The 23,198-nt window shown below is 45.0% G+C and overlaps 2 protein-coding genes across 3 annotated transcripts in view; one reads left to right on the top strand and one right to left on the bottom strand.

The window, feature by feature from the left end:
• Positions 1-380: 380 nt before the first annotated feature.
• On the top strand, positions 381-14,937 carry TACR2 (tachykinin receptor 2). Its single transcript, XM_072628759.1, has 5 exons — positions 381-778; positions 3,470-3,661; positions 6,196-6,355; positions 8,426-8,622; positions 12,998-14,937. The coding sequence occupies exons 1-5, from the start codon at positions 387-389 to the stop codon at positions 13,209-13,211; spliced, it is 1,155 nt and encodes a 384-aa protein (XP_072484860.1). The 5' UTR covers positions 381-386; the 3' UTR covers positions 13,212-14,937.
• A 3,532-nt stretch (positions 14,938-18,469) lies between these two features.
• Positions 18,470-23,198, bottom strand: part of HK1 (hexokinase 1) — a 131,098-nt gene continuing 126,369 nt past the window's right edge. For both annotated transcript variants that reach the window (XM_072628756.1, XM_072628757.1), the window contains 3 exons: positions 22,668-22,823; positions 21,570-21,803; positions 18,470-20,629 (listed from right to left, as the gene is read on the bottom strand). In XM_072628756.1, the coding sequence (XP_072484857.1) occupies positions 20,479-20,629; positions 21,570-21,803; positions 22,668-22,823 (541 nt within the window). In that variant the 3' untranslated portion in view covers positions 18,470-20,478. The remainder of the gene's footprint in view (positions 20,630-21,569; positions 21,804-22,667; positions 22,824-23,198) is intronic.

The raw sequence follows: 23,198 nt of genomic DNA on the forward strand, positions 1-23,198 counted from the left end.
GGAATAGAAGAAAGAATCCCTGGGTAAGTCTCTTGATTTCTCTGGGCCTCAGTTTCCTCATCTGTAAAATAAAAAGGTTGGGCTAGCTGACTTGGGAGGCCCTTTAACTCTAACTTGTGGTTCTATAATGTGGGTTTAGCTCTGATTCTGGTAATTACTGTCTGGGTGGCTTGATACCTCACCTTCTCTGAGTTTCCTCTGGAAAAATAAGGGTTTGGGACAGAATGAGGTCACTGTCCTGACTTCTGAGACACCCCCACCTTCTTACAGCAGCATGCCCATCAAAAGACATTTTCATTCTATAGCAAATCCGTAAAATAGAGAATGTGGGGGAAACCAAGAGATTTCAAATTCTTTCAGTCTTCAGTTCCATCCCCCGGGAAGTCATGGTCGCATGCATCCTGTCAAGTGATGGAAACAGCTCCTCTGCCTCCGAGAGCAACATCACAGGCATCACAGCATTTTCATTGCCTGGGTGGCAGCTGGCCCTCTGGGCCATAGTTTACCTCTTCCTGATACTGGTGGCCCTCACGGGCAATATCACTGTCATCTGGATCATCCTGGCACACAAGAGAATGCGGACGGTGACTAACTATTTCATTGTTAACCTGGCACTGGCTGACACCTGCATGGCCACCTTCAACGTTGCCTTCAACTTTGTCTACGCCAGTCACAATATCTGGTACTTTGGCCAAGCCTTCTGCCACTCCCAGAATTTCTTCCCTGTCATGGCGATGTTTGTGAGCATTTATTCCATGATGGCCATTGCTTTGGACAGGCAAGTGATGGGAAATCGATGTGGGGTAGGGGGCAAGGAACAAAGGATATGAGGGACAAGAAACCCCTATCAATGGATTGTATCAGCCCAGTATAATGATTAATAAAGCCATAACTAGGGTTGGGTGATCAGGGCTTTCTCCCCTGCCCAGCCTGCCCCTGAAGCAACAGTCTTGTTCCATGGATACTATCTTCCCTTAAAAATCTTATTTCCTAGATGGTTCTTTTACCTCCCCCGCTACTCTCTATGAGTGGACTTGTCCTGGATGAATATGCCCCTTCCTCTACCCCTCTACTGCTGCCACTAATTGTGGTTCTGATAATAAGCAGGCAACTAAATGGTACAGTGGACAGTGTTGGCCTTGAAGACAGGAAGGCCTGAGATCAAATCCTGACTGAGACATTTACTAGTTGTGTGACCCTGCATAAATCCCTTGACTTCTCCCAGACTCAGTTTCTTCATCTATAAAATGGGGATAATAAGAGCACCTACCTCATAGGGTTGGTGTGAGGATCAAATGAAAAAGCACATACAAGGTGTTTTACAAACCTCAAAGTATTATCTACCTATTATGAATAAAGATGGTATAGTTCTAACTAAGTAGGAGTAAAGTTCTTCCCCAAAAACCACCCTGTGAGGTAAGAAGTACCAGTGATACCTGTCTGCATGCAAATCAAAAAGGATCTTGGGACTCAAATGGGCTTCATGCCTGTGCAATATCTGTCCTGGGTTTTTATTGGGAGAGGGGGTAAGGAGACAGGGAAGGGATGGGAGGAGCATGTCCAAAATGTGTTTTGGGAACACAGGATCATGACATGGGATTTAACAAAAGCTGAAAAATGGACACTTGTTATCTTGTCCATTACAATGTAGGCTTCTTGAAAGAAGGGATTGTTTCACTCTTTATACTCTTAGTCTAGCACATAGTAAGGGCTTATTAAATGCGTGTTTGTTGATTGATAGACCCTGGACAACTCATTTCATTTCTTCGTGCCTCAGTTTCCCTATTTTCCAAAGAAAAAGGCTGGATTGATGGCCTCTCAGATCTATGATTCCATGTTCCTTTCTGAGAACTGCAGAAAGGGACTGGATGGGGGCCAAACATTAGCCAGGCTTCTGCTGGTTTATAATCTCCTCCCCTGAGCTCAGTGTCTGTGGGCTTGTTGTGTGAGTCTGAGCTCTAGGGAAGCCCAGAGACACAGCATTACATTCAGAGTCAGAAGGCCTGAGTTAGAACCAGGTGGACTATTTAAGACCTGTGAGATCTTAGGCAAGTCATTTCTTCCTTTTTTGTGCCTCAGTTTCCCCATCTATTAAAATAAGGGTCTTGGACAAAATGACCTTTAAGGGTACTTCCTGTTTTGAATGTATGAGCCTATGGATCTCAGCCCTTAGTGCTGATGTAGGATCTTGTGAGAAGGTGAAGGGGATTCTCTGCAAGAGCCTGGGTTGCAGAGACAGGCGGAAACTCTCCTCTGAGAGCCCTAAATTTGGGGTCAAGAGGTCTTGGGTTCAAAATCTGCCTCTCTGTTTACTAGGAGTATAACCTCAGGAAAATCATTTCCCTTCCCTGAGCCCATCCCTGTGGGAGATTGGACTAGGTGATCCCTGGGCTTCCTTTCAGCTCCAACTCCTATAGTCCTTTGACTCTAGGCCTCCTTCCAAAGTCCACCGAACCTGCCCTCTAAGAGCTGCCCAAGAAGCCTTGGGCCTGGGGAGTTGTCTTTGGGGGTTAAGTCACTGAAGGGCCCTATTGAAATGCAGCTGTTACTTGGAGGGGGGCGCTAACATAATGTCCATTAGTGACCAGTTCTCAGCTTAGCCAGAAACAGTGAAATCCCTTCTTTCCTTTCACATACAGTGGGGATCAAAAGAAATAGATCTGATAAGGTTTGATAAGAACTGGTAAGATTTGAAAAGGTGAGCAATAGAAAGGATAATGAACTTGAAGTCAGGAAACCCCACTTCAAATCCATTTAAAGACCTACTATGTGCCAGGCGCTATGGCTAATCACTTCACAAATTTTATCCCATTTGATTCTTACTATAGCCCTAAGAGATGAGGGCTGTGATGGTCCTCATTTTACAGTGGAGGACACTAAGGCAGACAGAGGTTACATATCTCCTTTGGGTCACACAGAGAATAATGCCTGAGGGCACATTTAAACTCAGGTCTTCCTGACTCTAGCCACTGTGCTACCTAACTGACTACATGAAGAGTCAGAAAGAGACCTTAGAGTCTCCCTCATTTTACAGATGAGAATATACTGAGGCCCAGAGACGTTAAATGATTTGCCCAGGGTCACAGCTAGTGAGTGTCTGAGTCTGGATTTGAACTCGGGTCTCCCTGCTTCTAGGCCCAGAGCTCTAACCACTGTTAGAAAGGACCTAGTTTTCCTTTCACTGGATTAGTCCCAAGCGACCTGAGATCAAGGACCAGTTTAGAATGGGACACAGGAAATAGCTTGGAGAAGATTCAAGACTGAGAAAAGAAGGGGTAGAGGTCTCTGTCTGAGGCTCAGTTTTCTCTACTGTAAGATGACCCAGGTGATCTCTAAGCTCCCATCCCAGCTGTCTTCAGGAAGGCAGGGCTGTGCGTAATGGTCAGAGGTGGGGGGAGAGGGGAAGTTCTCATAAAAACCAGGGCCACCACTCACCAATGGTTTTCTATGGTGCCTCCTCCATCTGTAGGTACATGGCCATCATCCATCCCTTCCAGCCCCGGCTGTCAACTCTCCGCACCAAGGTCATCATTGGAGCCATCTGGCTGGTGGCCTCCGGACTGGCCTTCCCTCAGTTTTTCTACTCTACAGTCACTGTGGAAGAAGGGGTCACCAAGTGCATTGTGGACTGGCCAGAGGACGGCAAAGTCAAGCTCCTTGTGTAAGGATGGGGAAGTGAGTGGATTGGGTTGGCTCAAGAAACACCACTCCAGCCTGGTGTCCCTAACACCTCCAGGATTGAGTACAAAAGCCTCCATTGACCCTTAAAACCCTTCATAGCCTGGCTCCAATTTACCTTTTATTATATATCACTCCCAGGAACATGTCAGATAGGATCCAAGTTGATCCAGGTGTGGTCATTCCTCACACACAACCTCTATCTCCATGCCAGGCACAGGGATGCCCTCTCCTCATGTCTCTCTTAGAATCCCTAGTTTCTTTCAATGCTCAGCTTCTATACCATCTTCTCCCCATGATTGTAATATATAAATATTACATATATAGCATAAAAATATAACATGTAAATACCTTGTGTGTATCTTGCACCTATAGAATCTAACAATAGAATGTAAGCATTCTGAGGACAGACTTTCATTTTGTCTAGCACATGCCTGGAACAGAGCAGGTACCTGACAGATGCATGCTAAACTGATTCATTGCTTGACTGACCTTTTGATTGTGGTGGCCTGCCATCGAGAATCCCTGCTGGCTCACCAGTGTCCCTGGCCACGGACAATCAGGTTATCTACGATAGGACTTCCTTTGTGCAAACTTTTCCTGAGTGCCCGCTGGGAGTCAGAGCCCATATTAGACCCTAAGGACTTTTGTCCCAGGGAAGCCAGAATCTTTGCCCTCACACAGTTTATGATCAAATAGGGAAGAGAAAACCAAGTAAAATTTTAAAACTCTATTAAAGGGTATGGAGGCTACTTAATATAGATTGGGAGTTCTATGTCTCAGGAAATGGATCATGGGTGTCTGTGGGGGAATTTTTGCCTCTAAGGAGGAACTGGGAATATTTAGCCCAGAGAAAGGGGGATTTAAGGTTAGAGAACATGAGAGTCATCATCAAGTATCTGAGGGACTGTCATGGGGAACAGGAGTTAAGGTTAGATGGGACAGAACCAAGAGCAATGGTAGAAGTTGTAGAGAGATGGCTTCCTGCAAAGAAAAACTTGCTAAAAATGAAGGCTGAACAAAAGTCAAATTGGCTACTTTCACAGGCAGTGAGTTCCCTTTGCTTTGAGAGGAGGGGGAGGTCACAGACCATCTAATCCAACAGCCTCATTTTACAGATGGGGAAACTGAGGCCCAGGGAGGTGGTGAATTGCCAGAGGTCACACAAGTAGTAAGCATCAGAGGAGGGATTGAACAGGGTCCTCTACCCTTTCCACTTTCTAGCACTGCCTTCCTCCTCTTCAAGGATGTTGCAGAGGAATTTCTGCTCGGTATGAGTAGGACTGTGGGGTTCACTCAAAAGCTGAGGCTCTGGGGTCTGAGCCTCTTCCAGCTCACTTAGTGACCGCTGGCCACTAGGGGGCAGAGTTTCTTTACCTTCTGCCCCCAGAGGAGCTGAAAGAGATGCGGGATGGGGATGCAAGCGCGGGGCACACTGATCTGGAGACAGGGGGAAAGGAGTTACCTGGCCTGGACCCCCACCGAAGCTTAGAGCCAGCCTCGGGTTATAAAGGGTCCTCAATGTAACACGAGGGATTCCTGCTTTAGGTGTGGGTTTGACAGGACCTCTGTCCTATAGAAGAGAGAGCCTTCCATCTGAGGCCACAAGATCTGAGTTTGAATCTCACCTCTATGCTCCCAAGCCTGATTCTGCTACTTACTATATGACCTTGAGGCAAGACCCTTGCTCCCCTGGGCCTCCGTTTCCTCATATGAAATAGAATGGGGTTAGGGAGAAAGATATCTAAGATCCTTTTAAGCTTTAAAAAGAGGTATCTTTGAACCTTAGTTTCCTCCTCTATGAAAGGGGGGATGGCACCTAGAATTAGGTTCATTTTCAGCCTAGTGATTACCGCTGGGAAGCTTTGGCCACATAGGAGGCCACCACCACAGGCATTGTAAGAGAAGGGAAAACAGCAACCACAAATCTGTCTCTCTGTGCATTTCCCAAGTTCTCAGTAACTGTACTCTCAGAAGCAGACCCCAGAGTGAAGCTCAATGAGGCTGGGAGGGCCAGCTGTGTTCCCTGCTGAGTCAGTCCAGCAGGCCCCAGGCAAAGGCTTTTATATCTCCCAGCCAAGTCAAGCTAACAAGTATTTATTAAATGTTTACAATGTCAGGCAGTATGCTAAGCATTGGGGACACAAAGAAAAAAATAGCAGTTCTTGGAATTGAAGCTGAGTCCTGAAGAAAGCCAGGGAAGTTGGAAAGGGAGGGGAGAAAGAATGTACACACATAGGGGACACAGCCAATACAAAGGCATGGAGGCTGGAGATGAGGTTCAAGGAACAGAAAGTAGGACAATACAGCTGGATTGGAGAGTGTGCACAAAATACCATGTAAAGAAGCCTGGAAAGGCCAGATCAGTGGTTGGGGAGGTGCAGATAGGTGGATTCTCAGTCAGGTACAAGAGGGAGTCCCATCTAGCTCAAAGGTCCTTGGATTCCACTAGGGCCTGAGGCAGCATGTCATATTTGGGCCTAGTGACCCGAGCCCATCTTCCTGTTTCCTCCCCAGGTACCATCTCACCGTGATCGTCTTGACTTACTTCTTGCCATTGGTGGTGATGTTTGTCACGTATAGCATCGTGGGTGTCACCCTCTGGAGACAGGTGGTCCCTGGAAACCAGCTGGTCAGAGTCCAGCAGAGACGGAGACACATTGCAGCAAAAAAGAGGGTGAGCCCAGGCTTCCTGCAGAGCCAAGAACCCTGTGCCAAACACAGGTCATTCTGGGCCCTTCTCCGGCCTGCGCTTATTTACAGAATGTATACAGGGTCTATATACAAAACACATCCATCCCCATAACCCTTTAGGGTTGACCCTCCACTGAGGTCAGAGAATTATAGATAACATAGAAGAGACCTCAGAGCCCTCTGAGTCCAGCCCCTTATTTTACAGAGGAGGAAACTGAGGCCCAGTGAGGTTAAATATTTTGGCCAGGTAGCAGGCATTGAAAGTAGATTTAGAAACTCTAGAACAGAGTGGGACTTTTCCCAGTGGCCACCTTGGGTTCTCCAGGCGAGGCAAACAGAATACAAACTCTCATTAACTCCAATGCCAAGCTGGAATATCTTAAGGTTTGGACTTTGTAACAGCCTGTCCTCAGAGGACCAGCTGGACAAGTTCTCAGAGACCCATCACCAGCTTGGCTACAAAGAGATACATTTTCCTGACATGGCAACTCTTTAGCCAACCAAACAGCATTTATTAAGCACCTACTATGTACTGCAGACAGCTAGGTGATTCAGTGGCTAGAGCACCAGGCCTAGAAGCAGGAAGACCTGAGTTCAAATCCAGCCTCAGACACTAGCTGTGTGGCCCTGGGTAAGTCACTTCATCTTGTTTGCCTCCGTTTCCTCATCTGTAAAATGAACCAGGGAAGGAAACTGCAAACCATTCCAGTAGCTTTGCCAAGAAAACCCTAAATGGAGTTACAAAGAATGAGACATGACTGAAACAACTGAACAAATGTACCATGCTTGTATCATGCTGGTACTAAATGTACACCAAACACTATGTTTGGAGAATACAAAGAGAAAGAAAGAAGGAAAGAAGGAAGGAAGGAAGGAAGGAAGGAAGGAAGGAAGGAAGGAAGGAAGGAAGGAAGGAAGGAAGGAAGGAAGGAAGGAAGGAAGGAGGGAAGGAATGAAGGAAGGAAGGAAGGAAAGAGGGAAAGGAAGGAAGGAAGGAATAAAAAGAAAGAAAGAAAAAGCATTCTGTCAGGGGAGATACCATTTACATATGTAGGGGGAGCAAGCATTTATTAAGTCCCTACTTTGTGCCAAATGTCTTAGAAATATTATCTCATTCTACCCTCTCAATAATCCTAGAAGAGATAGGTGCTATTATTATCCCCATTTAGGGATGAAAAAAACTGAGGCAGTCCTATTTTACGTGACTTGCCTAAAGTCATACAGCTAAGAAGTGTCTAAGGTCACATTTGAACTCAGGTCTTCCTGCCTCTGGGACAAGCGCTCTATCCAGTACTTTAGGAAGAGAGCGCATCAGTGATTGGGGGAATAGGGAAAGACTTGACTATCTCTAGTCTGGGGAGGAAGGGGCATCATGGAGGGTGTTGGTCTAGTGGATCCAGGGCTGGGCTTCAAGTCAGGCAGACCTGGGTTTGGATCCCTCTCGTTTGAAATATAATAGCCAAGTGACCAGAAGAAAATCACTTAATGTCTCTGAGCTTCAATTTACTCATATGTAAAATGCGGAGAACTCTGCCAGGAATGCATCCTTCACTTGAATAAGGTTATAAATGGAAAGCACCTTACAGATCTTGTGTAAATACCAGCTATAATAATTATTCTTGAGGGCTGGGTCAAGGAAAGGGAGGGAAGAAGCAACTGAAGGTGAAACAGGACTGGGGATAATGCTCTCAAGTACTAGGCTTCTAGAGCTCTCCCAGTGCAGTAGGGTGAGTTGTGGACATACACATCACTGCTGACCATGTAAAAGATGCTGAAATGTGTTGAAGACACCAAGATGGGCCAAGATGCCACCTAATCCTTGGAGACAGCCATCATGCACCCACTGGTGCACCTGTCTCCTGTATTCTCCTCTACAAACTTGTTTTAAAGATGCTTTGGAATTGTTTTATGGTTCTCTGTGGGTGGATGCAGTTCCCTGTCCCTTCAAATAAACTAGAAGCTGCCTGCTGAGCCCTTTGGATTTCCTAGAATCTAAAGCAGAATGTGTTGGCTGGACTAATGATCCCAGGCTCTTTCTCCCTCCTCTCAGCAGTTCGTGAAGACCATGGTGGTGGTGGTGGTGACTTTTGCCATCTGCTGGCTGCCCTATCACCTCTACTTCCTCCTGGGCACCTTCCATCAGGACATCTATTGCCACAAGTTTATCCAGCAGGTCTACCTGGCCCTCTTCTGGCTCGCCATGAGCTCCACCATGTACAACCCCATCATCTACTGCTGCCTCAACCAAAGGTGAGTCTTCCACAGACCCAAGCCCAGGCTCTCCAGCTTGGCCTTCAAAGCCCTCTCCAACATTGATCACAATAATAATAACTGACAGTTCAGCAATACTTTGCATACATTCTCTCACTTGACCCTCATAATTACCCTGTGAGGTAATTACTACAGGGGCTACAAGTATCACACTCATTTTACAGATGAAGGAAATTGAGGCAGAGGCAGAGTGACCCAACCATAGTCATGCTGTAAGTACCAAGATTCACACCTAGATATCTCCTCATTTGACTCCAGCAATCTTCTTTTTAGAGCAATATTTAACTTATATCAATCTTTTTTTCCCCTCATCACCTTTATTCCTGATTGTATCCCAGTGAGCCATCCCTTGGGATGAAAGTTTTTAAAAAGAAAGAGGGGAAAAAAAGTTTGTGAGCTTGACTGTGTATGCAGGATTCTATACTCATAATCTCCCAGTCCTGTAAAGAAGGGAGGGAGAAGAGACACACAGAGTGGAATGAGCAGTGAATTTGGAGTCAGAAAGCCTGGATTCAAACCCTACCCTCTGTCACTTACTGTGTGCCTTTGGGCAAACCATTTCATGTCGTCAGGACTCCATTCTTTCATCTCTAACCCAAGGGAGTTGGAATAGATGTCCTCTATATTGCCATCTCATGCTAGCTTGATGCCTCTCAGAGGAGAGGAGGGGGACATTTCTTTATCTCTTCTTTCTCCTCAGGCTGGTCCCTCTATCATAACAGATAATTGTAGGTACACACACACACACACACACACACACACACACATATATATATGTATATTTACATGTATTGTGACTCCCCGGCATGAAACCCTGGTTCTAGACCAGGTGGTCTCATCACTGTTACCTTCCCAGGGTCTACTGCCTCATCACAGCTCTAAAACTATGAAAGTATTTGGATACAGCCCAGTCCTTGGTCAAATACTCAATACTACTGGTTGAGCACCCCATGGTTTCTGAGTGCCATGTTAGAGGTTCAAACCATATGTTGGGGAGGAGAGGGAGGAAGAAAGTAGTGAACAAAAAAATGGAGAATATGGTGTTAATGACTGTTGACAGTCAGTAAGCATTTATTAATTACTTAGTATGTTCCAAATGCTGTTCGTGATGCTGAGCACTGAGGAGACAAAGAAAGGCAAAAAGCACAGTCTCTGACACCCACAAACAAGATCTGGCAACCTTACCCATCCACCCACCAGGAGGACACAGGATAAGGAAGGACATCCCAGTAGCGAGTCAGCTTCTAGCATTTCTGAAGACAATCTCAAAGTATCCCTGTATAGTTCATATGCCTTCAGCCAAATCACGAAGCAGATTCTCTTCCTCCATGTCCAGTGTTTTTTCCACTCTACCATGGCCTACTGCAGCCTCTCCGTGACCATTTAGCAGCCTCAGGGTTCTTCCAGACCAAACCTCACCCTAACAAGACTCTCCTCTTCCACACTCCTGAGAAGTGGTTGGATACCCAGTCTATTCTTGAAGACCTCCAGTAATGGGGAACCTACCACCCCTGGGGCATCTCATTCCCCTTTAGATAGCTCCAACTTCTTAGCAAGTGTTTCCTTAACAACCCTAAATGTGTGTCTCTTACATTTGAGTCGTGCCTTTTATTTACACGGCATATTACGGTACTCATCTTGAATAGAGCACCAGACTTGAATCCAAATACTGCTTCACTCCGACTAGTTATGTAAACCTGGCCAAGTCACTTAAAACCTCTCTCAACCTCGGATTCTTCATCTCTAAAATGGGGGTACCTACCTCACAGGGTTATTGTGAGGATCAAATGAGATAATATGTGTAAAGTGCTACATAAAATGTTAGCTATTATGCCATATGATCATCAACGAGGGCACGAAGGGTGTACATTAACATCAGATTCAGAATCGAAAGAAACATTTGACAGATAGGGAAGCTAAGAGGTCACACAGCTAAGAAGCAAAGTTGGGATTCTGACCCAGGTCTAAGTGTCTCTGGTCACCCACAATTTTGATTGCTCAAGGACTGGTAGTCTGTAATTCAAAGCCATGTAGTGCCAATGGGAGAATGTTGCTGTGAAAAAGATGGATTTTGTATCAGAGGGCAACTGGGGATCAATGAAGGCACAATGGGACTTCCTAAAGGCAAGCCACTCTGCCTTCCTCCTCCCAGTCCATTCTGGTCCTGATTCATTGTACATGAGTAGCATCTGTCCCACCTCTACATACCGATGGAAGAAGTTAATGGGCTGCCCATTCAACTGAATGTTATAATCTAGGCATTCATCATCCATTTAATTTACCTGTGTGGAATATGAGGATGCTATGGATCAACTGTCTTATTGGTAATTTTTTTGGAATAATTTTTGGGGCATTTTTTCCTCTCAAGTATCTTAAAAATCAATCTTCTATTCCCTTTCTACTAGAGATTTCTCTTGGGTATACTTGGTTAGGTCCAGCTACTCTCTTGTATTTCTTCATCAGACATTATAAACCATGTGGACATTGAAAACAGATCACTGAAGAAACAGTGGCCTACCAATTTTGTATGTATTTGCTGTCTACCCATCTAATCTTATCTACAACTACTCTTGGGGTGACCTGATTGAGTTCTCTCCCAAATTCCTACAGGCTTTTTTCCTTTCCTGTCATCTTTTGTTGTTTCAGAAGTCAATGATATTTATAATCTTTCACCATCTTTCATTTTATACATATTATACCATCACTGCCCTTTGCTATCAGGCCTTTTGGTTGGCAAGAAAATAAAAAATTTGCTGACTTAGAAGGTTTCTGGGCTAGTCTTATTGTAATTGTTTTATATCAGTTAAACTCCTCTAAGAAATGGTGGTAGTCAAAATCAATGACTTCATTTTATCCATTTCTCATAGTTAATGGGCTAATTAAGTAGGTTGACCTGGATCATGTGCAATGTCATATCTCTTTATCCTTCCAATTTGATGTCAATCTTGACCTTTACTCTTATTAATGGTCTGACTGCACACAGACAAATGTCTTGGAAATGATTTTCCCTTCACAACCAATTATTGCCTGTCTGTTAAGATACAGTCAGTTTCATTTTGGGAACTGATGCTCAGAGCTTACTCTGACTTCATGAAGACAGAATTCATTATGTACCTGTAGGTAAGTACTATAGATTTTATTAACCCCATCTTACAGGTGAGGAAACTGAAGAGAGGTATCTGAATAGGATATAAGCCTTTGATTTTTTTCCTAATCTACGTGGTAGATAGAAACCCCCAAATTGAGAAGACTTGGATTTGATTTCTGCCTTATATGAGCAAGTCACTTAACCTTTCAGTAGTATCCTAAGCAACTCTCTAGAAGGTACAGAGAAGTTGTCAACCTGTACGGATAGGAGCTTCCATACTCAGAGAAATGATAGGTTTAGGGGAAAAAATCTAGACCTCTATGTTCTAGCTTATTTTTATAGTCCCTTCCACAAAAGATAGACCCAAGCTCAATGTTCACTTGACTTGGATGATGTTGCCAAGGTCTTTGTAGATTAGCTTTCCATCTTCATTCTTTGTAGCATAAGCTACAATTATGTTCATGATGGTCTTTTTGTTGACATTCACTGTGACCAACTATCACATAAAATGATGCTTCCTGGGGCCTTTGGGCACATGGTGAAAGCAATCCAGCTAGCCCCTTTAATTGGCCTTTTCCAGGGGAACCTGGGAGCCATCCTTCCATCCATCAGCTGCTTCTTCATGTCATCTCTGGCTTCATTTATAGCATGAATGTCAATATCCATGTGGTTCATTTCCCACAATAACATGTCAACTTGCTCAGCACTTGCAAAGATCTCCCCTTTGAAGCACCCACAGGCAACATTTCTCAACAGTCTAAAATTGTGTGTTCCTCAGTAACCTCTGCCCACTTTCCCCCATCATGGCACCATAACTACAAAAGTAGAAGGGGACGCTACATGGGAATGGAGGCCATTTTGGATTTTTTTCTCTTTCATTCTCTCTGCTGCCAATGACCTGATAGCTGAGATGCTGACAATATACCTCTCTAAGCTAAGCTAGTCAGTCAGTGAGTAGTATTTATTATGGGATTAAGTACCAGGCACTACGCTAAACTAGGTGGGCTATGTGATAGCTGGTACAATCTGTCACTCATGCTGTACCTGAAGCCTTTTCTGCGTGGTATCTATACTGCTCAACCTTAGCTGAGCTGGCAAAGCCAGGGTCACCTTTGAGCCCTGATGAAGTGTTAATGAGAGGGAATACAGAGTTGATAGGAGCAGATGGAGCCTTGATGGGAGTGGATGGTTGACCTTCCCACTATTCTTCTGGGTCAGTCTCCATTAACCGGAACACTGGATTCATCAAAACATTCCACTCCCTAGGTTTCGCTCTGGCTTCCGACTTGCCTTTCGCTGCTGTCCCTGGGTCACCCCACCTGATGAAGACAAGCTAAGACTCTTCCAGAATCAGTCACTGTGTATGACCATCCACAAAAACCACAACAAAATGTCGCTCTCTGTCAGAAAAGCGTCCTTCCCAGATACCCCCAATGATCAGGAGGGAGACCTTGAATTCAAGCTTCCTAGTGAACTCTGATGGCCATCCCTTTGTCTTTGCTTTGCTGGAGTCACAAATGGAATCCCTCCTCCCTTACCCTCCCCCTACCCAATTTCTTCCTTGGAATCAGCAATATCTAGTTTGGAAAGTCAGTCCTTAACTGTCTAATGGAAAGCAAAAAATAGGCTATGTCCCTGGGCGGACAGATAATTTTCTCTAAGGGGGCTTCATAGTTTAAGCTTTGGAATTCTATAAAGTTGGGTTTGTGCTGAAAAAAAAAAAGACAAAAAAAAAAAAACCAACAAAGCAGAGTCACCAAAACCAGACCAGAGAATATCAGCTGATATTTGTTTATTACTTTAATTTTTAACAAAGTGCTCTCCAAATGTCATACATGGTAACAGCAGCATTATAAGATGATCAACTGTGAATGACAACTATTCTCAGCAATACAGTGATCCAAGACAACACGGAAGGGCTTAGATAAAAAGTGCTATCCACCTTCAGAGAAAGAACTGATGGAATCGGAATGCAGATTGAAGCATACTTTTTTACTTGATTTTTATTCAGGTTTTTGGTCTATGTTTTCTTTTACGATGTCACTAATATGGAAATGTGTTTTGCATGACTACACATATATAATCTATATCAAATTGCTTGCCTTCTCAATAACAGGGATGTAGAGGGAGGGAGAGAATTTGGAACTCAAAATTTTAAAAATGTTGAAAATTGTTTTTGCATGCAATTGGGAAAAATAAAACACTAAATATTTTTTTTAAATAAAAAGTGCTCTCCTTGATAACACCTTGAAGATAGGTAAGATTTGTATAAAAGAAGATCCGTACTTCCATGAGTGAGCCACCCGCTAGCTCAACCCCACAAAACAGCTTAATACCCTTACTGGCTGTATCTTTATGAGATAGCCTTGTAGCAACTTACTGTTAAGATGGTTCTGAGCCACATAGGTCTCCATGTTTATGAGGCTCCCAACACTTCTGGTTAGAATACTCAAAGTGGGTATAAGTGGGGCAGAATGGAAAATGTGCTCATCAGAATATATGGGTTGAAACCCCTCTCTCACATCACCTATGTGACCTGGGGTAAGTCATTTCACTTGTCTGGGACTCAGTCTTATCCTCGTAAAATGAACTGGATGACCTGTGAGGCCCTTGACAGCTCTAAAGCAGGGATGATGTTCTTTCAGAACATGGAAAGACTTAGTATCCAACACCTCCCTACCCCCCATCTCCTAGACAAGCCCAAGAGGGAAGCAACCTGCCCCAAATCACACAGTTGTGTCAGAGCTGGGACTCGAACCCTGGTCTTCTGACTCTAATCCTTTGTTCTTTCCACTATATAAAATGTTGGCTGGAGAAAATAAGAATTTTGATTTCCCATCAGAATAAATAAAAAAAAAAAACCACACACATCATGAAACTGGGATCAGAGAAGACAGTCTGAGCTGCATGTGTCCTTGAAGAACAGAGAGAGCCAATAGCCTGGTTCCAAAGCCAAAAAAAGAAAAAACCCTTCCAACCAATATTTGCAGCTCTACATAAACCCCCTACAGGCCAGTACTGGACTTGAGGTTAGAAAGATCTGGGTTCGAATCCTACCTCTGACCCTTTCTAGTTGTATGACCATGGGCATGTGACCATTTAACCTCTAGAGCCTTAGTCTCCTCATCTATAAAATAAGGTTCTTGATATTTGCATTATCTAGCTCATCAAGGCTGAAAAAAGATAACACCTTGCAGACTCAGAGCACAATACTATTAATATCAGTTATCATGATTAATGGCAATGCATGGGGGAGAGGGGGAGTAAGAAGTGCAGAGACAAGGAACATTCCTAAGCCACCTGTGGCCTCTCCTCCTCTCTAAAAGTGTTTGATTGTCAAATAACGTGTGCTAACTAAGGTGTGTCTCATTATACCCTCTTCACAAAGAGGAAACAGAGGCCGAGGCTTGAATTAGGACTCTGCCGTTTATTAGCTGTGTGACTTTGGCTGAGTCACTTCACCTCTCTCAGCCTGTTTCCCCAACTGTACAACGAGGAAGTTGAACTGGATATCTAAGGTTTCTTCTAGTTCTAAATCCTATGAAGTCTCTGTTTTCAGATAGAAAGAGAAATAAGACATGGTTCCTGCCCTCAAGGAACTTGAAATCTAGTAAGAGTAAAAAATAAACGTGTGCCATCAGTGGGGAACAAGTTCTGTTTTATGAGTGTGATGGAATGCTATTGTGCTATACAAAATGAAAGGGATGGTTTCAGAAAAACCTGGGAAGACTTACATGAACTGATGCAAAGTGAAGTGAGCAGAACCAGGAGGACAATTGCTACAGTAACCGTGATAGTGTAACGAGGATCAGCTGTGAATGACTTAGTAACTGTGATCAACACAATGACCTACCACAATTCCAGAGGTCTCTTGATGAGATGTGCTCTCCACCTCCAAGTGAGAACTGACAGACTCCAGACAGACTGAGATTATTTTGGACAGAGACAATTTGGAAATGTGTTTGCTTAACATACATGTTTATAATGGGGGGGAGGGGGTGTTTTTCTTGCTTCATTGGGTGGAGGAAGAAGGGAAGGGGGAGAAATGAACCTTTTAAAAATTTTTAATTAAGATGTATAAATATAGGGTATGAAAATGCATGAGAAAATTATTGTTCTTGATTATACACAATGGGCTCTGGTTTTCTTTTTTTTTTTGCATTTGGGGAGGTAGGAAGGAAAGAAGGCAGATTTTAATTTAAAAAAAAATTTAACTCATAAAAAGTTTGTGATCCAAGTGTTATGAGATGATAGGATCAGGAAGTTAGGGCTGGAAGGGACCTTTGAGATGTTATCCAAGTCTCTCATTGAGTGCAGTGACCCACCCAGGCCATAGAAGTAGTTAGCTCTGGACTTGAACAAGGTCTCTTAGGTGCCAAGTCAGGACTCTATTTTTTCATACCATATTCTCAGAGAAACTGGGAGGCAGGGAAGAGTTCTTCAAGGCTGCTCTGAATTTGACCGCAAATATGTTCCCAATGATCTTTATTTTAATTTTCTTTGGACCAAACCTGTAATTTCACTGGCGTAGATCAGGGCTATCAAATATGCCTCATGTGACTCACAAGGCTCCCAAGTGTGGCCTGACCCAGATTAAAATATAATTGAGAAATATTTCACAAAATAAATAAAAACACAATAGAACATAGATAATATGTGTGATTTTCTAAGTCAATGTGGCCAGTCAGGAATCTTCTGTACCTATGGCCCCTGGCTTCTACATAGGTTTGACACCATTGGTATAGGAAGACCATGGTAAGGGGACTCCCATTACTGGCATAGCTTGGCAACTTACTCTCTGAGAGCCCAGAGAGGTTCAGTGGCTTGCTTTGTCTTGCACAGCCAGCACATCTCATAGGCAGGGTTTGAACCCAGGGCTCCTTGCCTCTGAAGCCAGTTTTCTACTCACTGGGCTGTATTCCCTCCCTTTCCTGGGATGTGAGAAAGACAGTGTAGGGAGCAAATCTCCTGTTTAAAAGGCACATCTGACAAGCCTGCTCCTGAAGACACTCAAGTAGATTTTTTTCAAGGATGAAAGATTCTTATATGCTATTAGTCATGGGAGTGAGGAGATAGTATTTGTAAATGGCTTAGCTCAGGGCCTACTTCATAGTAGGTGCTATATGCAGCAAATGCTTATTTCTTTCCCCCTTCTTTCTGGGCCCTGGCTACAGATATTTATTTGCTGGTAAGAAAAGGCCTGTGACATTCTACTGTCAATCATACTTACTATCTATGCGACCTTGGTGGAAGTCTCTTAATCTCTAAGGGTCTCAGTTTTCTCATCTGTAAAATGGGAGGTGTATGGCCTAGATTGCTGCTAAGATTCACCTCCTGCCTTGAGACCCGGGTTTCTGTCTGCAGAGAAGCTGATCCTGGATGGATTTAAAGAAAAACCACTAAACTATCATAGCTATTCAGAAGTAGAATGCTCTGTACACAAGGATGCAGAATTCACTCTCTAGAGGTCAAGTGCAGGCTGGATGAGACCACTGGTGGGGAGCAGGCTGCAAAGTGGACTTCCTACCCATGTGGTGGCTGGATGAGGCTTCTGAGGTCCTGTCAAAGCTCTAAGATTCTGGGAATGAACAGAGCTCCAGGTCTGCTAGGCAGGACAACCTCAAGGGGGTTGAAAAATGCTGTGCCTGGTGAACTTGTGGGGGCCCACTAGAATCTGGTGCTTTGAAGGGCTCAGGGCTGGTCCATGAGAGGTAGCTGTGGCACAGTAGATGGAGGGCTGGCCTGAGTCAGGAAGATCTGGGCTTAAATCAAGCCTCAGACACTTCCTAACTGTGTAACCCTGGGCAAGTCTTGTAACATCTCTCAGTCTCAGTTTCCTTATCTGTAAAATGGGACTAATAGGACCTACCTCTCAGAGTTTTGAGTGGAGCTATCGAGTAAGCAGGACTTTCTTTCCAGAAATAATGGTCACATTGACTGGATGATAGTGACCAGAGCTGGAGGTGAAAAGCAGGGAGTAAAGAGGGGGTCCACGAGTTTCAATGGGATGTGACACAGAGTCTGCTATGGCACTGGTTAAGTATAGTTAACCACACTTAGTGTACCTTCATAGGTCTCCAGTCAAGGTGGCTCATGTGATAAGGGCCAAGATCTGAATTCAAATTCTGCCCTCAGTATACTTCAGACGTGATCCTGGGCTAATCACTTAACCAAAACCTTAGCCCTCTCTTGTTAGATGAGGGGATTGGATCTGATGGACTCCATGGCCCCTCCAACTCTAAATCTATGCACCCATGAATACAAACCTTAAGGAAGGCAGACATGGATTCTGAACCTCTGGTGGGAAATCAGACAGTGGAGATAAGGTGGATGGCATCCATAAGCTGCTTATTTCAATTGGGGTTTGCTGCTCAAACCACCGTTACACACCAAAATATCAATGAATAAGCCAAGAACAGGAAGGGGCCTTGTTTAGACAACAGCACATATCCTACACTGACTCACTGTAGAAAGGGTCTCATGGGACAGCCAAACATCAGTCCTATTTACCCAGAAGCCTGCCCATTGTGCACAGGTGAGGGCTGGCTCACTGTTTCCATGACCTTAAGTCCACATGTATGGGACCATACCTGGGTTCCCCATGAGACCATAATAGCCATTCCCAGTTTCCAGGAAACACTGGACCTTGACCAATTCAATGAAAAAAAAAGCTCTTCTCCTTCTGAGATACCACACCTTCATCCCCAAGATTCCCCAGAAAGAATGATTACACACCACTGAGCCGACATCAAAAATTTTTAATGATGTTTGTCTGTTTTCTCCACAAATATCACTGTGCCGCGAGTACGGAGCATGGTCACTGCCAACGCAACAAATGGAAGGACTTCCTCCCTGTCCTAACCAAGTGGGCATGCAGTCCCTGAAGGTGGACACACCAAAAACTGCAGTAATAGCAAAGCAGACAAACGTGGCACCTCACAACATTCAGTCAATCACAGTGCATCAGGACACAGGTGGACATGGGATCCATGAAGGAGGAGGGGAGGGAATTCAAGATGGCGGCTGGGGCCAAGGAAACCAGAGGCTGAGACTCTCAGAGGCAGAATGGAGCTGGGGATTGGAGTCGGGTGAATCCCTCCCATGGGAGGGAGTAGTTCATGAATAGGAAGAGATAAAAATGGAGCCTGTCAACTTCACCTAGCCCGAGGAGGGCACACGCTGAGTTCAAAGGACCGTTAGTATCTGCTTGGGAACAACTGGATTGGAGAGAATCTACTTAGCTTCATGTCTCCAGGTTGGTCAAAGAGGGACAGAAGGGCCTTGGTTTGGAAATGGCAGGTCAAGGAGCGGTTGTCCCTGTCTCCTCATAAAATTCAAACCAGGCCCTCCTATTTCCAATTCTATATGGTCCAGTGTAAAGAACACTGGCTCTGGGTTCACATCCTGCCTCTGAGCTGTGCAACCTAGGGCAAGTCACTCTCAATTCTGAGGTCGCTTCTAGTTTTATCTCTATCATCCTAGGATTTTATGTGGTTTTCCCTGGGCCCCTGCTCAGGGAGGTGAGGAGGCCAGTGAGACTGACTCTCCATCTCATTCCCTAGCATTTGCTTACCCCACATTGTGATGGAGGGAGAGGACATTCTGGTTGGAGACTACTGGAAGAGTGAGGGGAGCTGGCAGGATGACTGAGATACAGTACTAGACAAGAGGTGGGGGAGATCCTCATCACGCACAACATGGAAGGGTAGACAATACAGTCACACCAAGTCAAGTCTTTCTGGGCAAGGCTGGGGAGAAGGGTGGGCTTAGGGACAAGACATATATATGCCCCCAAACCAACCAGAACCCCCCAAATTCATGGGAATCTACAGGGCATTTTGGTTTGGCCACACTTTGAGACGTAGCCACCCTCCCACACCCATGATCAGCCTGAGCAAGGCTCTGACTGTTGGAATGGTACAGAGTTTACAGAATCACACAAGACACGGCCCATGAAAACAATGAGGCAGTCCAAGGATAAGATAGGAGACAAAAGAGATCCTTTGGGAAGGGGGGGCAGGTGGGGAAAAGAATTGAGGTGAGGCCCCTTCTGGACCCTCCCTCTGACACACACACACACACACACACACACACACACACACACACACACACACACACACACACGGGGCTAGACTATCATATGCAGCAAGTAATTACCAGACCCTCACAGCATAGCCCAGCACCGCCCCTTCCCAAAGGGGACCTTAGGAAGTAAGACAGCTGGTTTTTGCTACTGGGACGGAAGGAGCCCTCTGGTTTCTGGGTAACTCTGGGGCAGTGGTGGGTGTCTAGACATAATTTGCCGTGATAATACATTTCACAGAGAGGACACATTCCCTAGGGCAGCAGAGGAGGAGAGTCTATTGGGTGGCTGGAACTTTTCACGTCAAATCAATAAATAACTTAGATGACTATATAAATTAGGAATTGACTTCACTAACTCACATGTGGAAATTGGACGACCCAATGGAAATGAAAACATGCAGAACAGTGACAGGAGAGGGGAGAAGGTGGCAGGACGGGGCAGGAAGGATAGGACTCCCGGGTGAGAGATATTATCGACAGCACACACTCAATTTTGCACCCAAGTTCTTTATGCCTTGAGGTGTATAGGGCTCCATACATCGGTAGGGTCTGGTGTGCACTCAGTTCAGGCTACCCAAGGAAGGAAGATGGAGGAGTGCGGGGGTGGGGGGGAGGGAGAAAGAGAGAAAAGAGGGGGAGAGGCTCCTGAGAGGGCGGGGCTCTTAGCTGGCCTTGGCCTTGGCCTCCCGGAGCCTCACCCCCACTGCAGAGATGAGCGCCGCTCCCTTCCCACTGCCATCTTCTGAGAGGAGGAATTTCACCTTACAGTTGGGGGCCAACTCGTTCACTGTTTGTTGCATGATCTTGGAGAAGCTACAAGAGAGGAAGAGAGGGGGACAGTGGAGGGGGATGTCAGCAACATTTGCTGGCCCTGTAGTACCCCCAACTTTTGGGTCTTTTACAGCACAAAGGACCCTGCCTCTGTCCTCTGGGTCCTCAGATTGGAATCCTTCTCTTGGTTCTTCCCTGCCTTGGACAACTTTCTTAGTTTCTGAGGGGATCAAGCTATATGGCCTGAGATCTCTCGGGATCCTAAGAAGGGTAGGTAGAGGAGGAGCCTCCTGCAAAGAACACTTGTAAAAGCAGCTTGGCACAGGGGCCTTGGAATCAGAAAGAGCCTCTGACGCTGGGTGACCCTGGCCAACTCACTGAACCTCTTTTCTCACCTGTAAAAAGGAGATAATCATAGAACCTCCCTCCCTCCCAGGGTTGCTGGGAGGATCAAATGAGATGATATAAGGACAGTACTTTGCAAAACTGAAAAGTATTATAGGATAGCTAGGAGGAGGAAATGAAGGGGGAGGAGAAGACGGAGGAGAGATGGCAAGGAAAGAAGAAGAGATGGGAAAGATATGGAAATGGAATCTAGAGGACATGGCAAATGAATTGAAGGCAGAAGTGAAGAAGCAATAGTCAAAGATGATCCCCCAAAGAGGCCTAGGGGAGGGAACAAGCACTTATTAACCCCTTACTGTGTACCAGGCACCGTGCCTTACAAATATTATCAAATTTGACTGAGATGATGATAGTACCCTTGAAAGAAATAGGAATTGTCAAGGAGAGGACAATCTAGGGGCAGAGAGATGACAAGAATGGTCATGAGAAAATGCCCCAGTAGGAGCACCTGTAAAATGAGCTGGAGAAGGACACTCTGGTATCTCTGCCGAGAAAAAGCCAAATGGGATAATGGAGAGTCGGACACAACTGAAGACTGATTGATGAGGCCAGAATTGAAGCCAAGGATCAGACTTACTGAGGATGGAGTTTGTAGAGCGTCCCATCAACTCCTACGGTCACATTCAGCATCTTCAGGCCCCTGTTTTCCTTGATCTTTTCCACAACAGCTGCCATCCCAGCCCCACAGAGTTGGGCAGCCCTCCTGGACACGATCCCACAGACCTTCTTGACAAGGATACTGTCGTCACAGGTGCTGTTCAGGCCCAGATCCTGCAGGATCGTTCGGACTTGGAGCAGGGCTAACCTATCGCTGCAGGAAGGAAAGGAAAGGCAAGGAAAGGCGGTCAGTCATCTGGACACATGGATCTCTGAGCAGTGTGCAAAAGTTCCTAGTAAGAATCATGGAGACAGAAAGAGCCCTACCCTTGCAATCGATCAGGAGAGATCTGAGTTTGTTGTTGTCTCTATGTAATGATGATTCTTTGTAGAGCATCTGCACTGAGCATAGACTTTGCACTTGGAGGGACACCAAGGGCTGTCTGGTCCAACTCTCGTTTTACAAATAAAGGAACTGAGGTCTAAGGAAGTTCTTACATGATAGAGCTAGAAGCAGAAGGGACCTCATAGACCACCTAGTCCAAGCCCCCGCTTTTTATAGAAAAAGAAACTGATGTCCAGGAAACTCAAGTGACTTGGTCAACATCAGAAAGGCAGAATTTAAACCTAGGGACTCTGAGGACCAATAATCCTTTTGATATATGGTTAATACCACACTGATTTCTATGTTTATGTTTCCAAAGTACTTATGCCCTTATACCTTCCAAAGTACTTGTACCCTTGTATGGTTAGAAATTCAAGTCAACAAGCATTTAATAAGCACCTGCCATGTGCTGGGGACAGAATAAAATGGAAATGAATCCTTCCTCAAGGACAAGCAGTTTTCATTCAACTGGGGAAAATCAATAGATATAAAGATGCAAAATCTTTTTGTTGGGGTAATAAAAGGGGAATCAAGTAAGGCTGAGCCTTGCCTAGAGTTAGGGCAAAATTCAGATGACTATCCCCACTGTATAGATGGGGTTACTAAGGCACAGTGGGGACTTGCCTGCGATTTAACACAGTACCTAAGGGAAATGGTTAGGAGTCCAGACTCTCCCTCTTGCTGTTCACTTACCTTTCAATCTGTGATAGGAATTTGGTCTTAAAGATTCCCCGAGTTTTCAAGGCTTCAGAGATCTGACCTCGAAACAGGAAACCCTTTCGAGTGAAGTCGATTAAAATGTTTCGGACAATCTCTCCCAGGTACATACCACTAATCATCTTCTCATACCTGAAACAGAGAGGTAAGAGGCATCATATTGAGAAGAAACCAACAACGATCTCCCATCCTCTGTGGGATTCTACACAGTGGGCTTTCCCAGAGCATCTCAGAGGGCTCCACCGACATCCTCATTGGCCCTCCTCCATAAGTAAGAGGCAGGCCAATGGGGGGACAGCCAGGGGAATTTCCATAAAAACATGGTATCCAAAGAGAAAGGAAACCTTAAAAAAGAGAAAAGTCAGGGCTCTTTCCTCCAAGCCTGTTCCTCACTGTGAGAGGATAGAACAAGATCAGAAGAGATTTCAAGCTAGAAAGGATTTCAGAAGCCACTGAGTTTAACCCTTTTGTTTTACAGATGAGAAAACTGAGGCACATAAGGGAAGT

Source organism: Notamacropus eugenii, chromosome 1 (genome assembly GCF_028372415.1).
Source record: "Notamacropus eugenii isolate mMacEug1 chromosome 1, mMacEug1.pri_v2, whole genome shotgun sequence".
Taxonomy (NCBI): domain Eukaryota; kingdom Metazoa; phylum Chordata; class Mammalia; order Diprotodontia; family Macropodidae; genus Notamacropus; species Notamacropus eugenii.